The sequence below is a fragment of the Eucyclogobius newberryi genome, unplaced genomic scaffold, assembly GCF_026437365.1.
Source record: "Eucyclogobius newberryi isolate DKJ021-1_F unplaced genomic scaffold, fEucNew1.0.hap1 SCAF_17, whole genome shotgun sequence".
NCBI classification, from domain to species: domain Eukaryota; kingdom Metazoa; phylum Chordata; class Actinopteri; order Gobiiformes; family Gobiidae; genus Eucyclogobius; species Eucyclogobius newberryi.
Genome location: NW_027315801.1, coordinates 21,751,014 through 21,771,269, shown reverse-complemented (window position 1 = coordinate 21,771,269; position 20,256 = coordinate 21,751,014). Strand labels below are relative to the sequence as shown.

Sequence of the window (20,256 nt, the reverse complement as noted above, 5' to 3'; positions counted from 1 at the left end):
GGAGCATACGAGCTTTTTCGTGTTGCTTATGTTGGGCTAAAGGGAGTAGATATCGTGAATCAAATGCATTATAGCTGACGGGAATTTTTTATGTCAAATAAATGCGAGAATAAATGTTGAAATGCGATTTTATTTCTCAGAAAGACAAAGGTGAATAAACCGAGTGAACAAATAAAAGCATTTACACATTAATACATACATTATGGGCATTAAAAACAAAAATACGCTTGTTTTTTATGTATTAATGTATGTATTTTTAACGTTTATTTTTAGGTGGGCAAGGGGAATTGATATATCACTTTTCAATGTCACAGCACAAACTGTTATAAATTAGAGAGGAAAGTCTATACGTATTGAATATTTAATATTTGCAAACGAAGTCAAATAAATATAAAAACATTCAAAGACAATATTGCAGCAAAGTTGCAAGAGCCAAGTGACGTAATACGCTTGCCAGGGTGACGCAGCACGCTCATCAGTTTTTGTCCAATCATGTGTCGGGATGAGCTGCCATTACTGACGTACCCCGGAAGTGTTCATAAACTCCGGACGAAGCTAAAAGCTAACGCGTTGAACAGAGGCGTCAAACAACGAGCAGCTGTCAGTGCATGATTTTGCCTTTGTTGGTGTGAAGTTTACAGGTAGGTCCAACATCTTCACGCTAAGATAACACTTTAAAGATGTTATTTTAACCTTTACTGCCAAATTGAAGCTAGATGCTAAGCTAATTTTGTGGTATATTTTTGAAAACACATCAGAAGTTTAAGATACTCCGAGTACGTACGTAGCTACCTTGTATTTTCTCAACTAATTGCACTCATAGGAAGTTATTTACAAAGTCTACGCTGTTAATGATTACCTTTAGTGTGGTTGTACGGATAAAGTTTATCTTTCTGAATACTGTGTTGTCATTGGCCTCAAACATAAGTGATATTGCAGAAATGTAAGTAAACGCGGATTTACTCATAACCAAGATCAGCGGCTTTGACCGTCTCAGAAACGGATAAAATGGTTTGGTCACAAGTTTGTACTCAAAAGAATAAAGTGATTAGACGAAGTTTAGTAGAAAGGCGCAGAGGTGGGCTGTGGTTTTGCGGAGTTTGAGCGCTGCCACGCTCCCTTTGTGACCCTCAATGTGGTCTGTTCAGAGAGACACGAGAAGGGTTCATGATGTTCACAGTATATTAATCATGCTAAAAGTAACATGTATGTTTACTTTGGGAGATGCACGGAGAAGGGTTTTTTTTGGTCCTGATTTAGTCCCAGATTATATTGTGTCACCCTCTTGCAGGAGCTGTTTTGTGTCCTGCATGACAAGCATTTTGCAAGTCTGTACGACATATTTTAACTTTAAAGTGAAAAATACCAGAGTAGTTCGTCGTGGAACTGATAAACCTGTGTCAATAGTTTGTAATATTTTATGTCTTCCCTCAGGTGCAAAGATGAGTCTCCAGTGGACGGCTGTGGCCACGTTTCTTTATGTTGAAGTATTTCTAGTTCTGCTTTTGTGCATCCCATTCATCTCCCCAAAGAGGTACAAGATCAACTACACCCACAAATCATCTGAATGTAAACGTATAAAGTGTAGGATCCGAAACACGGGTTAAGAAACTCCCCTTCAAAAAAGCTCTTAACGGGACTAGAGTGAATGAATTGTGTTTCATTCGGAACACACAGCGCTTTCTTCTGCCTGGTCTGTAAATAGTAAATGTAGTTAAATGTGTGTGACCTGTGCAGTAAATCAAATTATCTGCAATGGTGGCTCAAACAGTGAAACCCTTATATCTCACACACAGTGCTCCAAGGACATAATTACGACCCTCCTTTGACTTTAAAGATTTAACACATTTTGAACCTCCATGTTCATGTGGAGAAGGGGGAGGTCATTCCGAAAGCAATGAAAATGCATCCGTTTTTTTTTTTTTTTAAAAGCACCCTAGACTTTAGAGGCTAGAGAACCTAGGCACCGTGGGCATGCAGAGGAGTGGCACACAGCAAAATGGTCAGACAACAATCTATGCCTCACCTCGCTTCTGTAACGACACTCTGATGATCATTCATCCTCTCACTCTGTGCCCACCGCAGCTTTGGGGTCTTTCCTCTGGTGTGTGCAGGGGCTGCGAGCAGATGGTGCGCGCATGCTCTTTAGCGGTGGAAGAGCTGTGTATCTTGTGTGTCGTGTGATGGAGGCCTGTCTTATGTGTTTGAACGGCCCTATGCAGCCGCACTGCATCTTTCATTCTGTCCTTTAATTATAAACTGTGCCCAAAATGTGCTGTGTAGTTATGACTTTATCCTGGACCTGTCTGAAGCTGTGGTGAAACAGCTTTGCATTACAGCACTGTGTGTTGTCAAAGTATTGCCATCAACAGCCAAACGCTTCATTGGGGCCTAAATAAATTGACTGTATTGTGGCTGCTGAAAGTCTTATTGTGAAAAGGCCAGAGAGCAACACAGCATTAAAGACAAGTAGGTGACATTGACTGTAGAATTAGCTTTTCTCATCATCATAATAATCTGATTTATTTTCAGTTCAAACTAAAATGGAATAAGCTAAATGCAAAAATTGCACCAAAAAGCACCAGAATGCAGAGATTTACTTCAGTTTACTTCAAATTTTCTTCACGGAAGCTCCCCCAAACCCCTTTTTAATGTCAGGCTGTTCCATGTCGGAAGAAATGGGTAGAGTTTGTGTGATAATTGGATTGTGAATTAATGAGCTTCTCTAAAAGCAGTATATAAAAACTTATGTGGCAACTGAATGAATTGCCAGATTCATTTTTTTTAGTTTTATGTCACTCACTGAGTCTATCGTGTCACACTTTGAGGCGTGAACTTCTCAAAATGGCACCCAAAGCCAAAAGGTTTGCCATTCCCTGCTCTAGACAAAATGTTTAGTTTGCATCAAACTTGACACTTTTTAAAAACATTTACTAAAATAGGAAATGCAAGTTGTGTACTGGTATCTGGTTCCAAAATCACTATGTAATCTTCTTGTAAACGTGTTTGTTTAGATGGAGTAAGATCTTCAAGTCTCGTCTAGTGCAGACCATCGCTCTCTATGGAAACACCTGGTTCATGGTGGCCATCGCCATCTTAGTCTTCCTTCTCATCGGTGAGTCTCGTATTCATTCCGTAAATCCTACCTGCTGATCTGGACACCAGACTGAGCCTCTCGGCTCAAAGCATGTAATATGTTTATTGTGTTGCTGTTGATATTTGTTACACACAACTTATCAGTTGTGTCTAATGAGGTAATGAGAATTTGGATTGAGATTTTGGCCATTAAAAACAGATGGCAAGTACTTAGTGTGATGTCATCCAATGCTTACATTACATCAAATATAAAATGGTGGTGTAAAAATAAGAACACTTTTCTTCCCAGATGCATTCAGGGAAGTGAGGAAATACAGTGTCACAGACAAAGTGGATCTGTCCAACAACCCTACGGCCATTGAACACATCCACATGAAGCTTTTCCGAGCCCAGAGGAACGAGTACATCGCAGGGTTCGCCTTACTACTGTGTCTGTGAGTAAACTGAGCATCAACACATAAACTACAGCTGTCTCTTAACCATATATCTGTCTGTGGGTGCATGAGGGGTGCATTATGTCAGTGCATTATGTATCTTATGAATCATGGATCGTATGAATCATGGGTTATCCTTTGGTTTTAACCTTTTTATATCAATGCAAATTAATAGGTAGAGGGGAATGTTTTATGCACTGAAGCAACTGTAACTTACCCCAACTTTAATAGAAACCCATATCCAGCTGAGGTTTGTTTGGACAAGAATTACAGTAACAATAACTAATGTTACTGTTATTATTACTGTTATGTAGTGTTATTCATGTTCTCCCACGTATGACAGAAGGTGACATTCAAAGTTGATATCAATATAGAATTGGACCAAGGTTTCAAACATGACACACTGCAGTGTGAGTAAGTTTATTGATCATATTTTAATAGTTATGTGGGGCACCAGCCATTTTATACATTTAATAATTCTAAAATCAAATATCGAAAGTAATTGATTTATAAGAAATGAATGGCGCGTTAATATGAAGGTTATAAGAACGTAACTGTGACATTGACCCCTTTTCTGAAAATGAGCTCTTTATATCGGTCCAGTATCGGTATCTGCCGATATTCAGGTCAATGTGTAATATCAGTTTCACTCCAAAACCACTATCACTCCGTGATGTTACACATTGGTTGTGAAAGTGTTGAGGAAGAAAACGGACTGCTATATTCTGACGGAACAACCCGTAAACTTTAATCCAGTCTTTATTCTGAGCCAAAAGATAAAACAAATTCACTCAAAACCTGTGATGAATGCAGCGGAGACATCTGCAGCTGTTCTTGTTCCTGATGTCACACCCATCTACCCAAAGGTGCGCAGCTGTTCTAATTGTTCGTACGCTTCCACATGGGGGGGTTGACTGAAGTATCGAGAGATTTACGGCTACCGTGGTAACGGGGGAAATGCAGTGAACTAATTCAAAGGGTATTGCACTTTATCAGCTGGGTTAATATGCTAATATTGGACCACTATATGGGGAAACGCATCGATATCTGATAACCAATATACCATCCCTAGTCTGGCCAGCCAAGACCATACACTTGTTTTTGTATTCAAAGACATGCACCCCCCCTGAATTATTGAATTATTTATTTTAGTATTGGAACTTATTTCACAAAACATATACTGTTGGGGAAATTAAAAAAATAAATAAATCTTAAAATACATTTTTTGGGAACTACTGCCCTAGAAGTCAGAGGATCTTGTTTGACTTTCAGATTAACCAGCCAGAGAAATGCAGGTTTTATCTATCACAACAAAAACTGAGGCTTACGTGTGTTACAAAATTTCCCCATGTGTGGCCAATAAAGGAATATCTTTATCTTAAAAAATGGGATGGGGAAAAGTACTAAGAAACATAGTGGACTTCTGCTGAATGAATTGTACTAAACACCCTTAATCAGAGGTGAGTTTTAATGTAGTTTTAAATGGAAAATGACCATTGGATGTGTTTTTAGTGATGGTGGTCAGGGTTTTTCCAACCCCCACCACAGTATCTATTTTTCAAACTGCACCGTGTCGAGGCCTGTCGAGGTTGCGTATTGAAATGTAAATGTTGCCTAATTTGGACTATGGTTTTGTTTCAATCTGAAAAAGCACCTGAAAGCTCTGCAACATGTAGGATCTGGCCCTGAGCAATGAAGGCAGACACTGGTAAATTGGCTCACACACACAGATAATGGACTGTGATGACTGCACTGACATGCTCTCTACACGTTAACCCGCCAACGGGTTTTATCAGACTCAAATTCACAGAGAAACGGGTGCATCACTAGGATTGCATTCCACTCTCTGGTCCCTTCACACTGCACTTCTTCTCCATGTCCATTAGAGGGAGCTGTATCTCTTCCAGCTGCAGTGAGTCAGTCATGCGCTCCTCACCTGTCTCTTCAGTTCTCCGGTTCCTCTGGATCCAGTGTCTCTGAGCACAAAATCTTTCTCAGTCTTGCAGTGAAATGTGTTCTGTCAGCTCAGACTAAAACTGCAGCAGCTGAGCAGTCTTCTCTCCTTTCGTCCATTCATCAGTACCTCCCCCTCTCCTCCTGTATCTGCTCTGACACTAATGTCATGAATGGGCTGTGAGTTCATTCATGGTCTAACTAGAGCTGTAGAATGTGTTCAGCTCATAGATCTACCTTCCCCTCCCCCATTCACACCCCACACTCCATTCTCTGCCCTTCACAAATATTGTCACTATTTGTAAAGACCCTCCCCTCTGACCGGGTCAGTCATGAGGGCGTGAGAGACGCAAATAGTTTCTACTCCAGGTCTGTGAAAGCTCTGCTGGATTCACAAACTTCCATTTTTAAAGACTATTTCTAATTCAACACACTTTTGACAATGTTGACGTTAATGAAATTACTGCTATAATCTATTTGATCTTTTTTGAGAACATTGAGAACATTTTGAGAACATTGTTCCCTCCCGGACGGTGCGGTGTTTTCCAAACAACAAGCCATGGATTAACCGTGAACTGAAGGCTCTGCTGAAGGAGAAGAAGAGAGCCTTCAGGTCAGGGAACAAGGAGGAGCTGAGGACTGTGCAGAAGGAGCTGAGGAGGAAGATCAGGCAGGCTGAGGCCGGCTACAAGAGGAGGATGGAGGAGCAGCTGCAGCAAAAGAACATTCAGGGAGTGTGGAGGAGCCTGAAAACCATCTCGGGCTTCAAAATCCCCCCTGCCCAGACAGAGGGGGATCTACAGTGGGTGAATGATTTAAATGCTCACTTCTTGAGGTTTGATCGGTCACCCGCCCCTCCCCCTGCACAGCTGCATGCTCCCTCTTCCACAGCTGGACAATGCCCTGCATCTGTTCCTCTTCGCTTATCTGCCCCGGACCATCAGCTCCCCACTTCGCCTGGACTCACCCATCCCCCCAGCACATGGTCCCCCTGCCAACCACTGACTGTCACAGCAGCACAGGTGAGGAGTGAGCTGAAGAGGATTAAAGTGAGGAAGGCAGCAGGACCTGATGGCATCAGCCCCAGGCTCCTTAAGTCCTGCGCAGATGAGTTGTGGAGCATGTCTTCAACATGAGCCTGAAGCTGAGGGTGGTACCACAGGTCTGGAAGACCTCCTGTCTGGTCCCTGTGCCTAAGACACCGCGCCCCAAAGACCTCAACAGCTTCAGGCCAGTGGCTCTCACGTCCCACCTGATGAAGACACTGGAGCGGCTAGTCCTGGACCACCTCCGCTCCACCGTGAGCTCAGCCATGGACCCGCTGCAGTTTGCATATCGGTCTGGCATCGGAGTGGAGGACGCCGTCATCTCCCTGCTGCACCGCTCTCTCTCTCACCTGGAAAAGCCTGGCAGCTCTGTGAGGATTCTGTTCTTCGATCTTTCCAGCGCCTTCAACACCATCCAGCCGCTGTTCCTGAGGGACAAGCTGGAGACGGCTGGTGTGGAGTATGACCTGGCAGAGTGGATCCTGGACTACCTCACAGACCGACCCCAGTTTGTGAGAGCCCGGGACTGTGTGTCTGACACTCGGACCTGCAGTGTGGGGGCGCCCCAGGGCACTGTCCTCGCGCCCTTTCTCTTCACCCTTTACACTGCAGACTTCAGACATGACACGGACAGCTGTGTCCTGCAGAAGTTCTCTGACGACTCTGCCATCATCGGACTCATCACGAACGACGATGATAAGGAGTACAGAGGACTGGCGCAGGACTTTGTGGACTGGTGTCAGCGGAACCACCTCCTCATCAACGCGGGGAAGACCAAGGAGATGGTGGTGGATTTCCGCAGACGCCACCCCACTGCCCCCTTACCAGTGAACATCCAGGGACGGGACATTGAGAGAGTGGACTCGTACAAGTACCTGGGTGTTCATCTGAACCACAAACTGGACTGGACTCATAACACAGACGCACTGTACAGGAAGAGCCAGAGTCGGCTCTACCTCCTTAGGAGACTCAGGTCTTTTGGAGTGACAGGGCCACTCCTGAAGACCTTCTACGACTCTGTGGTGGCATCAGCCATCCTGTACGGTGTGGCCTGCTGGAGCAGCAGCATCACAGAGAGGGAGAGGAGGAAGCTGGACAGAGTCATCACGAAGTCCAGCTCCGTCCTGGGCTGTGCTCTGGACTCGGTGCAGGAGGTGGGGGACAGGAGGGTCCTGGCTAGATTCACATCTATGCTGGACCATGAGTGTCACCCCCTGCAGGACACTCTCTCCGCTCTGGAGAGCAGCTTCAGTGAGACTGATCCACCCTCGATGTGTGAAGGAAAGGTTCCGTAGGTCTTTCCTTCCTGCTGCTGTCAGACTTTATAACAAAAACTGTTAGTACTGAACACTCGCAATACTGACCCAACCTAATACTGATGTGCAATTCTGTCATATGTGCAATTGCTGTTGGAATTCATGTGCAATTTATGTGCAATTACTGTGAAATTCATGTGCAATCTATGTGCTGTCGTGACACATATTCATGTGCAATTACTGTCGTGATCACATGCAATGGTATTTATTTATTTGTCTATGGGAGTTTTTATTTATTTATAGGAGATCTTCTACTGAAAGTGTTTTTCAGACTTCCTATAAGTGATCTGTTCTTCTGTATCTACCTCTGTATCTATCTGCGTTGCACCAATGAAATTTCCCCATGTGGGACAATAAAGGAATATCTTATACATCTCATTTCAACCTGGCCAAACGGCAAACAAAGTGTGTCCTGTTGACACGCATACACATACTAAAACCTCTAGAATACTTCTCATTTTACATTTTGTTCGTTGCAAACTGCAATATTGATTTAATACGGCTTAGTAATAGAAATGGAAGAGGAGCTAGACATGTACATCCGTCCTGAAGATGAGTGTTCAGGATCACAAAAACATAGTCCCAATAAAGAAAAGAGATGATCCGCACAACTCTATTAGCTTCAAAGAGATATCGATGATGTTCTCACCACAGTGACGTTTCAGCGCTGCCCGTCTTCAGACTAAATGTAGCTCAGAATACACCCGTTTTATAAGGGCTTGATGAGTGGTCATGTGATCACATTTATGTTATTAAAAAAAAACTATGATCACCATCAAATGTTTTTTGGGGGAAAAGAACATATTACAAAAAGTGAGAAGTGGAAGAACGGAACCCATTTTAACATCAGCACTGCAAAATACAGACAAATGGCCCACACTGGAGTAATGTCAGCGTTGGTAATCAGTCTCGATGGTCTCAAATCAAAATCCTCATTAGACCCCTGGGACTACGAGTGTCAAGTGTGTAGATCCAAAATAATGCATGTTCTCGCTGTGTGCTCATACTGTGTTCTGCTTCTGTAAAGTATATCTCCTCTGGGCTGTTTGTATCTGAAATGCAGTTTTTCAGCGGTCAAGTGGTCTTGCCTACATAGGCCAAGCCGCATGGACATTTCAGCAATAGATTACGTTGTTAGTGTTTCATGAAATAATCCCCTTGATGTGGAAGATTTTTTTTAAGTCTGAGGGTGGTTGAAGGTCTTTGTTTTGTGAGTGAAACTACATTGTGTGCGATGGCCACACCTGTAATGTCCTTGTGCTATGTTTTGTAAAAGGTCGTGGCTGGAGAGCTGCGGCGTGGTCAAATAGCCGCGCAGTTTCATGGACCGCGGCATTTCCCTTATAGCCTCATGGCTAACCCTAACCTTAACCCGGCGCGGTCTAAAACGGCGCTAAAACGCGATCAAATAGCGGCGCTGTTTCAGGAGCCGCGGCGCGCTGCCGGCACAAAAATAACATGGCTGTTTCAGCCGCGCACCGCGGCTCTGCAGACACTCCCTTTGTAAGGGCAAATATACCTCCTTAAAACCACTTTTTACAAACATTGTGCTGATGTTGGGTGGTCTCAAGTTGTGGTGAAGTCTTTCTGCACCAGGACACCAGCCGGTCCACCTCGCTCCTGTAGACAGATTCATCCTCGTCCGAGATGAGCCCGATGAGGGTGGTGTCGTCCGCAGCCTTGATCAGTTTTACGGAGTTGTGGCTGGAGATGCAGCAGTTTGTGTACGTGTAGAAGAGCAGAGGAGAAAGTACAGGATTAACTCAAACATGTAGGCATCAATCAAAATACAACATTGAGTAAACTAATGATGACGAAAAGACTGTTTTAACCAGGCTAAAAGCTCAGTTAGAGTTGATTTAACACGTCTCCTTTTAAACTGTACGCAGTGTGTCCACTCAAAGCTATATTATTCTTCTCGCTATTTGGTCTGGACATGCATGACGGATGGATCCCAGACTACTCCGTCCACTGTCTGTCATCGGCTGTCTTCGCCTTTCAGAATCTAAATATACGAGCGTCACTTCACCACGCACTCACTTGATGTAACAAAACCTCTTCCTGTATTCTAGTGCAGAGAAATGGGGTCAGAAATGTCCTTGGGGATGTGAATGAGCTGTGCGTCACTGAGCCTCTCCTGTAAAGCAGTGTGTGTGACAGACTGTGTTGGGGGGGACTTTGTTACGTCACCAGTATGTCAGTGCACCAGGGTCAGTCAGGCCCTGTGTGTTTATGTCCGAGCTGTGTAGACTCTTAACTGCGCTGGATAAATGAAGGTTGGACTGGTCCCAGAATTAAATCAAAGATTTTACATGTAAATGTTATCAATGCTTCCAAGGATTCGCTTCACTGTGATTGGTTAAATCTGGCTGTCACTCAGAGCATGATGGAGGCAGGCTGTCCTTGTGGAAGGAGTGAGTGGGGAAAAGTGTGTTTTCATAGAGCTGCAATACACTGTAAAAGTAAATCATAATCTAACCGTCCGTTCATATTGGAAATTCATCACTGTCTTGTATCATGGTTTGATTTAATAGTATTGTATCGACCCTAGATTGTTTGTAGTGTGGAACAGGGCAAACCACCTTCAACTGAACACTTCTAAGATAAAAGCAATGGTGGTGGACTTCAGGAGGCACAGACCACAGCTGCAGCCTGTAACTATCAAGGTTGTAGAGACCTATAAGTACTTGGGCCTGTAGCTGGACCACAGACTAGACTGCTCTGTGAATACAGACATTATCTACTGAAAGAGACAGGGCAGGCTGTGCTTCCTTAGGCAAATTAAGTCCTTTATCTGCCAGAAAAAGGACGCTGAAGCTGGATGGGCTGGTCAGGAAGGCGGGTTCTGTAGTGGGTGCAGAGTCTCTAACATCTGTGGCAGAAAACAGCCCTGAAACGACTCCTGTCTTTCACGGACGACCCTCGGCACCACCTGCACCGCTCCTTCAGTGGACAGGAAAGTCCCTTTGCAGACGGACTGTTGCCTCCATGGACAAGTGGTTAGTCCCACAGGCCATACGTCCTCACGATGCGTCCCTTCGACCAGCTGACGAGCGCAAGAGGATGAACTGTTAACTTTACATATATTTGTTAGGTTTGCTGCTGCCAGATTTAGAATTACCTGTGGGATTTATAAAGTATGTGTCTGGTTTCTTTTCTCAGGTTGCTTCGAAGACTGGCCACTCTCCTGTCCCAGCAGGCCACTCTGATGGCGTCCAACGAGGCCTTTCAGAAACAGGCTGTAGGAGCGAGCTCTGCCGCCAAGAAGTTCATGGACGAGAACGAGCTTCTGCAGGAGGTAAGGCACTCTACATCGTATATTTATAACTACACTACACAATGTATCTGGAAGATCTTTTTCTGATTATTACTTGTGTATTTTAGTATTTCTTTGTATTTTCCTGCATCTTAAGCGATTGGATTTGAAGGTAATGAACAGTTTTTAATACCTCATGGCTTCTAGTCTTATTAGGCTGCAATCCCCCCTGCAAGGTGGCAGCACTGTTGATCATGTTTAACAGTTAACAGATGTGTACAGTAAATTGCAGCTCCTCTTGTCACCTGTAGGAAGCAGCATTGCTCTGTTATTCTACTGAAGTCACAGGGTGTCTGGTGGTTCTGTTAAAAGATTGAAATGTAAAAGGTAAATTCTTGCACAGCGTGTAACCGCACTGTGGCATTCAGTGACGCTAGACCAGAGTCACAAGTTTATAACCTACAGTAAATCTTACTCGTGATATTAAATGTTGTTTTCCTCAACCAGAGAATCTCCTGTAGATTATGCCTCCTGAGCATCTAGTCTGTGTCTCTTCTGTGCCCACTACCTGCTTGTCTCGTGGAAAATATTATTGCTTTGCCTGTTCCACAATATGACGCTAAGCAAACTCCGCCGTGGCATTTATTCAGTGTTGCCATAGCTGCTCTGCATTCGTTCCAAAAAATTGCCAATTGTTGACTTCCCCCTGTCTCCTGTAGGGGGCAGTGTGTGGTTAGTGTCACTTTGGTGTGAAGGAAACCATGAAACAAGATCCAGTTCTAAATGTAACCTGTGCATCAGCTCCATGTGACTCGTATTCACCACTGTCTGTCACTATTCCTCTTTATTTACTCTTTTATGTTTACTCACCAGTTCCTACATTTGAGTATTTTTGACCTTCGTCTTTTAGTCTCATTTAAGGCGACTAAGTGTTGAAGCTACTTTAATGCAGATTATACAAGTTGGCTCTCCTTAATGGTCACGTGTAATAAGGGCGTGTCGTAGCGTCCAACATGGGGATGGTAGGTGTTTAAAGGGGTTCATACACGGGGAGGGCAGAGGACTTCTTTTAGCCATCATGTTTGGGCAGGTGGTCTACAGCAATTGGCATTCCACTCTGTTAATTGTCAGCAAGTGTTGTTGTTTTTGAAGGGAATATCACACTCACACTTTCACTGCAGAATAATTGTACTTGACCTGGGGATGCCAGGTCAAGAGGCACAGAGGTGAAAGGTCGGGTCACTGAAGTTGTGGGAGGCTGTCCTTTGATCTACATAAAGACTTTGCTGTAGCACGTTTTTTTGTTTTTTTTTTGTTTTTGTTTTTTTTAATATTGCTCAATATATATATGGAAAACATTCATTGTTACTGGGATCTGACCTGTAAATTAGCCTTGTGGTGTAATCACGGACAATAGTGAACCCTCCACCAGAAAGGTTATATAGTGCACCTTTAAACTATATTTGATAGTTATGGCAATAGTTTTATCAGTAAGAGTTTTCATTTGCACTAAAATTGTCATCACATTTGTTATTCTTCATTTCATATGCCTCAGTTTAATCGTCATTTAAAAGCCAAGTTTATTTGTGGAGCACATTTCATACACAAGGCAATTCAAGGTGCCTCACAAAAAAGGAAAAACATGCATTCAAATCACAAAACACAGAAATCTCCGGTCCATGTTTAGTCCTGACTCTGGCACCAGCAGGAGGCCGGTCCATGTTTAGTCCTGACTCTGGCACCAGCAGGAGGCCGGTCCATGTTTAGTCCTGACTCTGGCACCAGCAGGAGGCCGGTCCATGTTTAGTCCTGACTCTGGCACCTGCAGGAGTCCGGTCCATGTTTAGTCCTGACTCTGGCACCTGCAGGAGTCCGGTCCATGTTTAGTCCTGACACTGGCACCAGCAGGAGGCCGGTCCATGTTTAGTCCTGACTCTGGCACCAGCAGGAGGCCGGTCCATGTTTAGTCCTGACTCTGGCACCAGCAGGAGGCCGGTCCATGTTTAGTCCTGACTCTGGCACCAGCAGGAGGCCGGTCCATGTTTAGTCCTGACTCTGGCACCAGCAGGAGGCCGGTCCATGTTTAGTCCTGACTCTGGCACCAGCAGGAGGCCGGTCCATGTTTAGTCCTGACTCTGGCACCTGCAGGAGTCCGGTCCATGTTTAGTCCTGACTCTGGCACCTGCAGGAGTCCGGTCCATGTTTAGTCCTGACTCTAGCACCTGCAGGAGTCCGGTCCATGTTTAGTCCTGACTCTGGACACCAACAGGAGGCCGGTCCATGTTTAGTCCTGACTCTGGCACCAGCAGGAGTCCGGTCTATGTTTAGTCCTGACTCTGGACACCAACAGGAGTCCGGTCCATGTTTAGTCCTGACTCTGGACACCAACAGGAGGCCGGTCCCTGAGGTCCTCAGAGTCAGAGATGTACTTTGGTGCTAGGCCATGGAGAGACTTGTTCACAAGCAGAGCTGCTTTAAAGTCTATTCTCTGAGCCACAGGAGCCAGTGCAGAGGACAGAGAACAGGACTAATGTGATGATGCTTCACACATTAGTACAATCACAGTCTAGTCTAGTCCGGACCCGAGCAGCTGTGTTCTGGTTCTGGTATAAATACAAACACTATTGTTATCTCTGTAATAATCTTTAGAGTATTGGCGTGGGGGCAGTGTTTCTTTCCATTTGGACATTTTGCGCTGAGGAAAGCCCTGTTTGTAAAGAGTTAAATATATCAGAGGAAAGAAGGAGCCTTCCGGCATCAGTTACACCAAGTGTGTGCACGTGGACAGTGTTCCTGGAATCATGACTTCCCCTGGACATGTGCATCTGTGAATGCCATGCCCAGTGGCACAGGGGGCAACTTCCCTCAAAGCAGTAAGGTCACATCTGATTCTCCGTCCATGAGCTGTTGTGTGTGACACCCCTGCTCTAAACAATATGCAATATTTGAATATTGAGAATATGTGAATGTTGTTTTGAAAAATATATCTAAATCGTGACATCTAGAAAAATACCGTATTAGGATTTTAATACAAAATTTCTGATCAAAGTAAAGTTGGCAAAAAAAAGTATATTACGATGCTAAAACTAGAACGGCTATAAAAACTGAAGAAAATGTTAACACCGTTCCAGAATAATTTTAGAATATTCTTGCTACATATATTATTGAAACAACAACTATTTTGTGGTGTTGTAACTGCATTCGACAGTGTTTTTGAAATGTCATTACACATTAAATATAAACTCTTATCAGAACATTTTGCATCATGAGCACACGACGTTCACATACAACACGACCAGCTCGTTCGACTGAAATACAAACTGCTAAACTAATTCAAGAATCCCAGGTATTTCAGAACATGTCGTGAGACGGGACACCGTGCGATAAATCCTTCCGCCTTAATGTGTGACCTTTCTGTTTGGAGGCGGCTCAGGCCTGTCTTTTAGATTTAATATAGCTCTGTTTGTAGCGGCGACCATGTGACTTGTAACTGGGGTGACCTGTGACCCTTGAGCTGGATATTTGTGTTTTCAATGGAGGAACACCTTTTTAATAGATGATATACTTTTTTTTTTAATCACATTTCACGAGCCGGTAACTTGTTCCTCTGACCTCCCTTTTTATACTGAAATGTTCTAGCGTTTAAGGTGGTGTTAGGAAGGGCATCTGGCATAAAACGCCCACAGTATTTTACACAACTACCGTATATATCAAAACGCATACATGAATCTTTTTAGTGGCCTTTTTAATTTAAGTTTATTCTTGATTCTGTTCTCATTTTGGTTTAGAAACACTGTTGAAATATTGCAATTTCATCTATTTTTCTTTATAATTTAATCCCCCCCCCAACCCCCCAAGTCATTGACTAATCATTTCCATATTTGTACTTGTTTGTGAACGGTAGTAGTATGATTTGTTGCCTCATTAATTTTAACAACTGACATCTTTCACTGAAACGTGAAAATAATTTCAACCCATAACAAGACGTCGTGTTCCACCTAAGAATTTGTCCGCGATCCAGTTTGGACGGCCCCCCCCCGCATAATCTAAATCTTCTGACCACTTACTCCATCTCAGTGGTGCAAATCCAAGGCGTAGACTTGTATTGGTCCATGAATGATCTCATGTTTATCCTGTGAGGGAAAGAGCCCATGTTTCGCAGAACCAATCAGAAATTACTGGAATTTACGTAAGAATAGTAGTGGTTTTAGTCAAGTTTGTTAAAGGGGCTGCACCAGTTTGTAATGTAATAAAGTCAAATCGGTTTGGCCCTGGTACAGATGCAAAGACAACTATGTAATATTTCCAAGACTTAACAGAATGTTCAAAATTAACTAGTTCTGATTTTCTTGTTTTTGACGTAAAAGATTAAGGCACTGTACTTCTGTTTTACCCTTAAAGTAATCCCTTACATAAAAATTACAACCCAAACTCGGCTCTGGACTGCGTTCAATGCCGTAAAATCTAGTTTATGAGCTCCTTTGCCCCACCGCTGCTACTGTCAGTCTCCTTTTCAGACGGGCCCCACCTTCAGACTGGCCCTACCTTCTACCCGTCAGACACTGGCCCCACCTTCAGTCAGTCTCCTCTTCCATCCTCTAACCACGTTTACACTACCTCAGCAACGCATCAATATTAAAGTATAAAATGAAATGATTGTGTGAAAGAAAGTGGTATGAACAGTGGTAGTGGCTGTAAAGTAGTTGATTTGTATAAATATTATGAAGTATTAAAGTTCAAGATTGTTTCTGGAGGTGACTCATGGTCAGTCGGGTACTTTCCAAGCAGCTGTGGTCAGGAGCGTTTGGTATTCACACCTGTCTGTGCGGCCGGGTGGAGTCGTTTCTCTTTTCTATAAATGACATTATACAGTCAGAAGTCTCCACTGACCCACTTTCACAGAATCTTCATCCAAATGGTTCCAGGGGCTGAAAAACTCGTTGCCAACATCTGGAAAACACAAATTTCAGCCGGGGCCTCGATTCCTGCTGCTGTTACTATTGCCATTTACAGTTCTGTAGCATATTCATGAACGGATGAACCCACGATCTGTCTTTTCTGTGCCTGAATAGAAGCTGCGTGAAGCAGGAATCGACATCCCAGAGGCAGGAAAGGCTGCTGGCCTCCAGGAGGAGAACAAGAGCCTGAAATCTGAACTGAAGACTCTCAAAGAAGAACTGGACTCGTCCAAGAAAGGTACAAATGAAGTTGATCACTTTTAAACCAGGACCATAGAACCAGCAGTTCTAAAACTAAACCAAGGTCCAATTGTATTTGTGGTTTAGTCCACATTTCAGCTCTTTTAAGTGATTAGTTTAGTTAATATCTCTGCAGTGGGAGACTGGTTTAATATTTACCATTAATAACGTGCAAAACAAAAACCCTTCAGATGTGTTTTGATGAGGCCATTTAACAGTGAAAAACTAATTTTAGATTTCCTAGCAGGTCCCTGGAAACCTGCCTAAACACTCGGGTGTGAGTGTGAGTGGGTCGGGCTGCGGGCCACGTCTTGAATGACCCCGGTCTCGGTGAAATCATTTTTTAGTTTACTCTGTGCTGTTGACCCGACCCGAGCTGAACTGAACAAATACAAATATTTATCTCCCCTAAAACTGCTAAACTGGCTCTAAACTTTGGCTTGAACCGGATCAAAAGCAGGTCTAATGCTTTTGTGTTCTTGCAGCTCTGCAGAAGTCGGACAGTGACGTTCGTGCGATGAAGAAACAGGCTGAGAACCTGACTGTGGAGTACGACCGGCTGCTGGAGGAGCACAGCAAACTACTGGTGCGGACATACATTTAGTTTTGTTTCTGATAACGGTGCGACCAGAACAAAGGGGTCCCAACACTTGCATACCAGGCTGAGAAATAGATTTTCAAAGTTAGGGGCCAGGGGGGCCCCCTACCTAAAAAAGTTAGGGGCCCACAAGCGCGCGCAGCATCGCGGCGTCATAGGAACAAGATAAATTAGTTGTTTTAAACCTCTTTATTAGCATGTAAAACAATTTAAAGTACTTTTATCTTTTATTTGATATGAAGAAAGAACACAAATACTGAATTCCTATAAACCAGAGATCATGATCTTTCAATACTGTTTAATTTAATATAATATATAAAATAAATACTGCATACAGCATTTGACATGAGGAGATCTTGTATGTTCTGCAGCAGGAATAAATAAAATCACAGTCTACAAAATAACCTGAGTACAGACACATCTTTTATGTTTTTATAATAAATATTCTGAATCATAATCTTCTTGTCAGGGAACAAATCAAGTAACAATATTGTTAAAATAGTAGCTTGTAAGAGTTCTGTTAAATACCAAAGCTTGTCAAATAAATACCTGTGGCTTGTTGTATCCATTTTGAGGAAAGGCCAAACACGGTGCAGTACAATAATCCTGCTCCTGTCAGACTGATGCAGGGGAAAGGTGTGTCCCACCACATCTACTGTCCCTTTCAGTCTTCTCATCATTTTTTTTTTTTTTTTTTTCTGTAACTTTTTGTCTTTTGGGTGGTGGGGGTTTTCCCCCTTCAAGATACTTCCACATCGACACAGTTTTTGTTGTAAACAACTTTACTCAATCCGCTATTCAGTCTTCACTTTTGCCGCAAAATTAGACCGGGCATTTCCGAGGACACATGAACGTGACACAAACGCAGCAGCCAATCAGATGCCCGCTTTCAACGAAATTAGATCACGGACACCGCTCGGCCAATGAGAAGCGAGGAGACTGCGAAGTGGGCATGTCTGTCAAAACGAATTGAATTTAACTAGTTTTAACTGAATTTAGATACAGGGGCACGACGGGCCCCCTCCTAATTCAAACCGCAGGCCCGCCGGAGATTTGACTGCTTACGGGCCCCGGGCCCCGGTCTATTTCACAACCTGCATACTGTCTGAGGTCAAGCCCTTCTCAGAGTACAATTTGCATTCAGGTCAGTCCGACCTGACCTGACCAACCAGGTCTAAACTAGTGCTAACCCAGATTGAACAAGTAAACAGATTTGGAAAATGGGTCGTGGGCCGTATTAAATCGCTTGGAGGGACTGATTTGGCCCCCAGGCCTTATGTTGCATAGCCCTAGAGTGATGATCAAACACGTATGACATGTAAATGAAAAACACAAAAGGTACTTATGGCATTCCTGATATAATAACAAATAAGACAAAGAAGTGTCGGTTGTAAGAAAAACAAACGGTCAAAAGTGTCACGTCATCTGGGATCTTAAAACAACCCATGATGCATTTCAGCCACAGTCTTTTGTTTACTGTACATGGACCATTGTTGCCTGAAATGGTGGAGTCTTTCTGCAAACAGTCATTGCAGGGGAAACCACAACACTGCATATGTGCAATAGAACAAACCAATACGCCACATGCAGGCACCGAAAATTTACCTTTTAACGAAATTATGTTTGATGCTCATTTCAAGGCATTTGCATCGGACCAATTTCTCCCCTAAAATCTATGATCTATCCCCAGCTTGACCTCTGAATGTGTTGGTGTCGTCTGCGCTCCATTTGAACTTTCCACTGTCGCCAACAGGGGGCGACAGACTTGAAGGGAAAGGACGTTTTTTTCGTACATATACACGCAGAGAAAGATGCAGAGAAAGACTGACTAAAGTAGCTTGGGCCTGATGGTCGCTTGCGTCATGACATAATATTTCCTGTTCATGTAAATACAGTAGTGGTGTATAATTACTACTACTTTAAGCAGAGCAGCTGCTGAGGCTCTGGTTTCACTGAGCTATGTATAAATACTCTACTGTATGCGGGCCGGGGGCGGGCACGAGGCGGACACGGTGCGGGCACGATATGGGCACGGGGCGGGCCTGGGGCGGGCATGATATGGGCACGGTGCGGGCATGGGGTGGGCTGAAGCATTTAAACGTAACCCTAGTTCTTATTAAAGTCGTTTTACTTTTTCCCTCTCTCTCTCAGGCAACAAGTGACAAGAAATCCGACTGAAGCTTCACATCGCCACCCTCTGCTTTCCTGCTCGACAACAGCACGTGTCATTGTTCTTCTGCGCTCTGATTGGTTCACACGGACTCGTCACTTTTATCACAGACTTTTGGAGCAGACCAGTTCTGTGTTGGAGGGCTTTTCTTTGAGGGTTCCTTTATTTTTTATATCCTTTTTTCTATTTTTTTCCCACTTGAATTGGAGCGGTTTAGTGACACTTTCACGTTAAAGTTTGTTCACAATATTTTTCTTCAAGTTCTTTTTTTCCCCGACATTTCACGATTGTCTTATCTACTTTACTCATTCCAAATAATGTCACTTGGTTGAACGTGTTATTTGTAGTTTGTTTGAATTGATTTTAAGATTCCCTTTCCTACGTTGAAAGACCAAAGCCCAAATCTTTGTGGTTCTGATCATGTTTTGGTCAATGTTTTTGAGGAATTCTGAGAATCGCATCCTGAATGTGAATGAAGTGAGTTTAGCTCTTCATATTTCATTCCACTGTATAGTGTGCTTTTCAAAATCAAATAAACGGTTTAAAAACATTCTTGCTTTGACTAATTTTGACTTTGTCGCTGTTGTTCTGCTCTGCATTTGTTTGATCAGGACTTCAATATTAATGTCCGGAACAAACAAATGCAGGATCTGGATTTTCTGGATTTAAGACTTTTAAGATGTATTTAATGCATTTGTTTTGCCTAGATTATGTTCTGTTTATTTGTGCTTTAGTCCTGGGTCAAACGTATCCAATCTTGCATTTGTTCTCTTGATTCTGCTTTTTACGGTGGCCCTCAGGGTTCACAACCAATTAAAAAGCAAAACAACGTAACAGACAACACAAGCAAAAGTCTGTTGTGACTTACTTCTGTTTTAGCACTTTCTGGACTAAGAAAAAAAACTAAGTTGCACTCGAGGATGAAATGCGGTTGAAAACGACAAATATCACAAGTCGCTCTGGAGTATAAGTATAAAAGCATAAATAAGTATAATTCACACCCCGGCCAAAACTGGTGCAACTCAGTCCGGAGAATACGGTAGTTGTGTTGTCTGTTAATTGTATTTTGTTGCAGACTTTTGGTTGTGTTGTCCATTTGTTTTGCTTTTCAATTCATGTGAACCCAGAGGGCCTCCGTATCTTTTGGATTGATTTATTCTTAATTTAAAAGACTAGAATTTATCCCCAA

General features: G+C 43.3%; 1 protein-coding gene across 2 annotated transcripts; it reads left to right on the top strand.

Moving 5' to 3' along the window:
• The first annotated feature begins 482 nt into the window (after positions 1-482).
• bcap31 (B cell receptor associated protein 31) lies at positions 483-19,620 on the top strand. 2 transcript variants are annotated; one of them, XM_072449426.1, is made up of 9 exons: positions 483-641; positions 1,435-1,534; positions 3,015-3,115; positions 3,386-3,530; positions 11,008-11,143; positions 11,259-11,273; positions 16,174-16,297; positions 16,785-16,885; positions 19,049-19,620. In XM_072449426.1, exons 2-9 carry the CDS (start codon positions 1,443-1,445, stop codon positions 19,073-19,075), a joined length of 741 nt encoding a protein of 246 aa, XP_072305527.1. In that variant the 5' UTR covers positions 483-641; positions 1,435-1,442; the 3' UTR covers positions 19,076-19,620. The 2 variants fall into 2 exon arrangements, with proteins under 2 accessions (XP_072305527.1, XP_072305528.1); XM_072449427.1 differs by lacking the exon at positions 11,259-11,273 and having other exon boundaries at positions 484-641.
• The last annotated feature ends 636 nt before the right edge of the window (positions 19,621-20,256 follow it).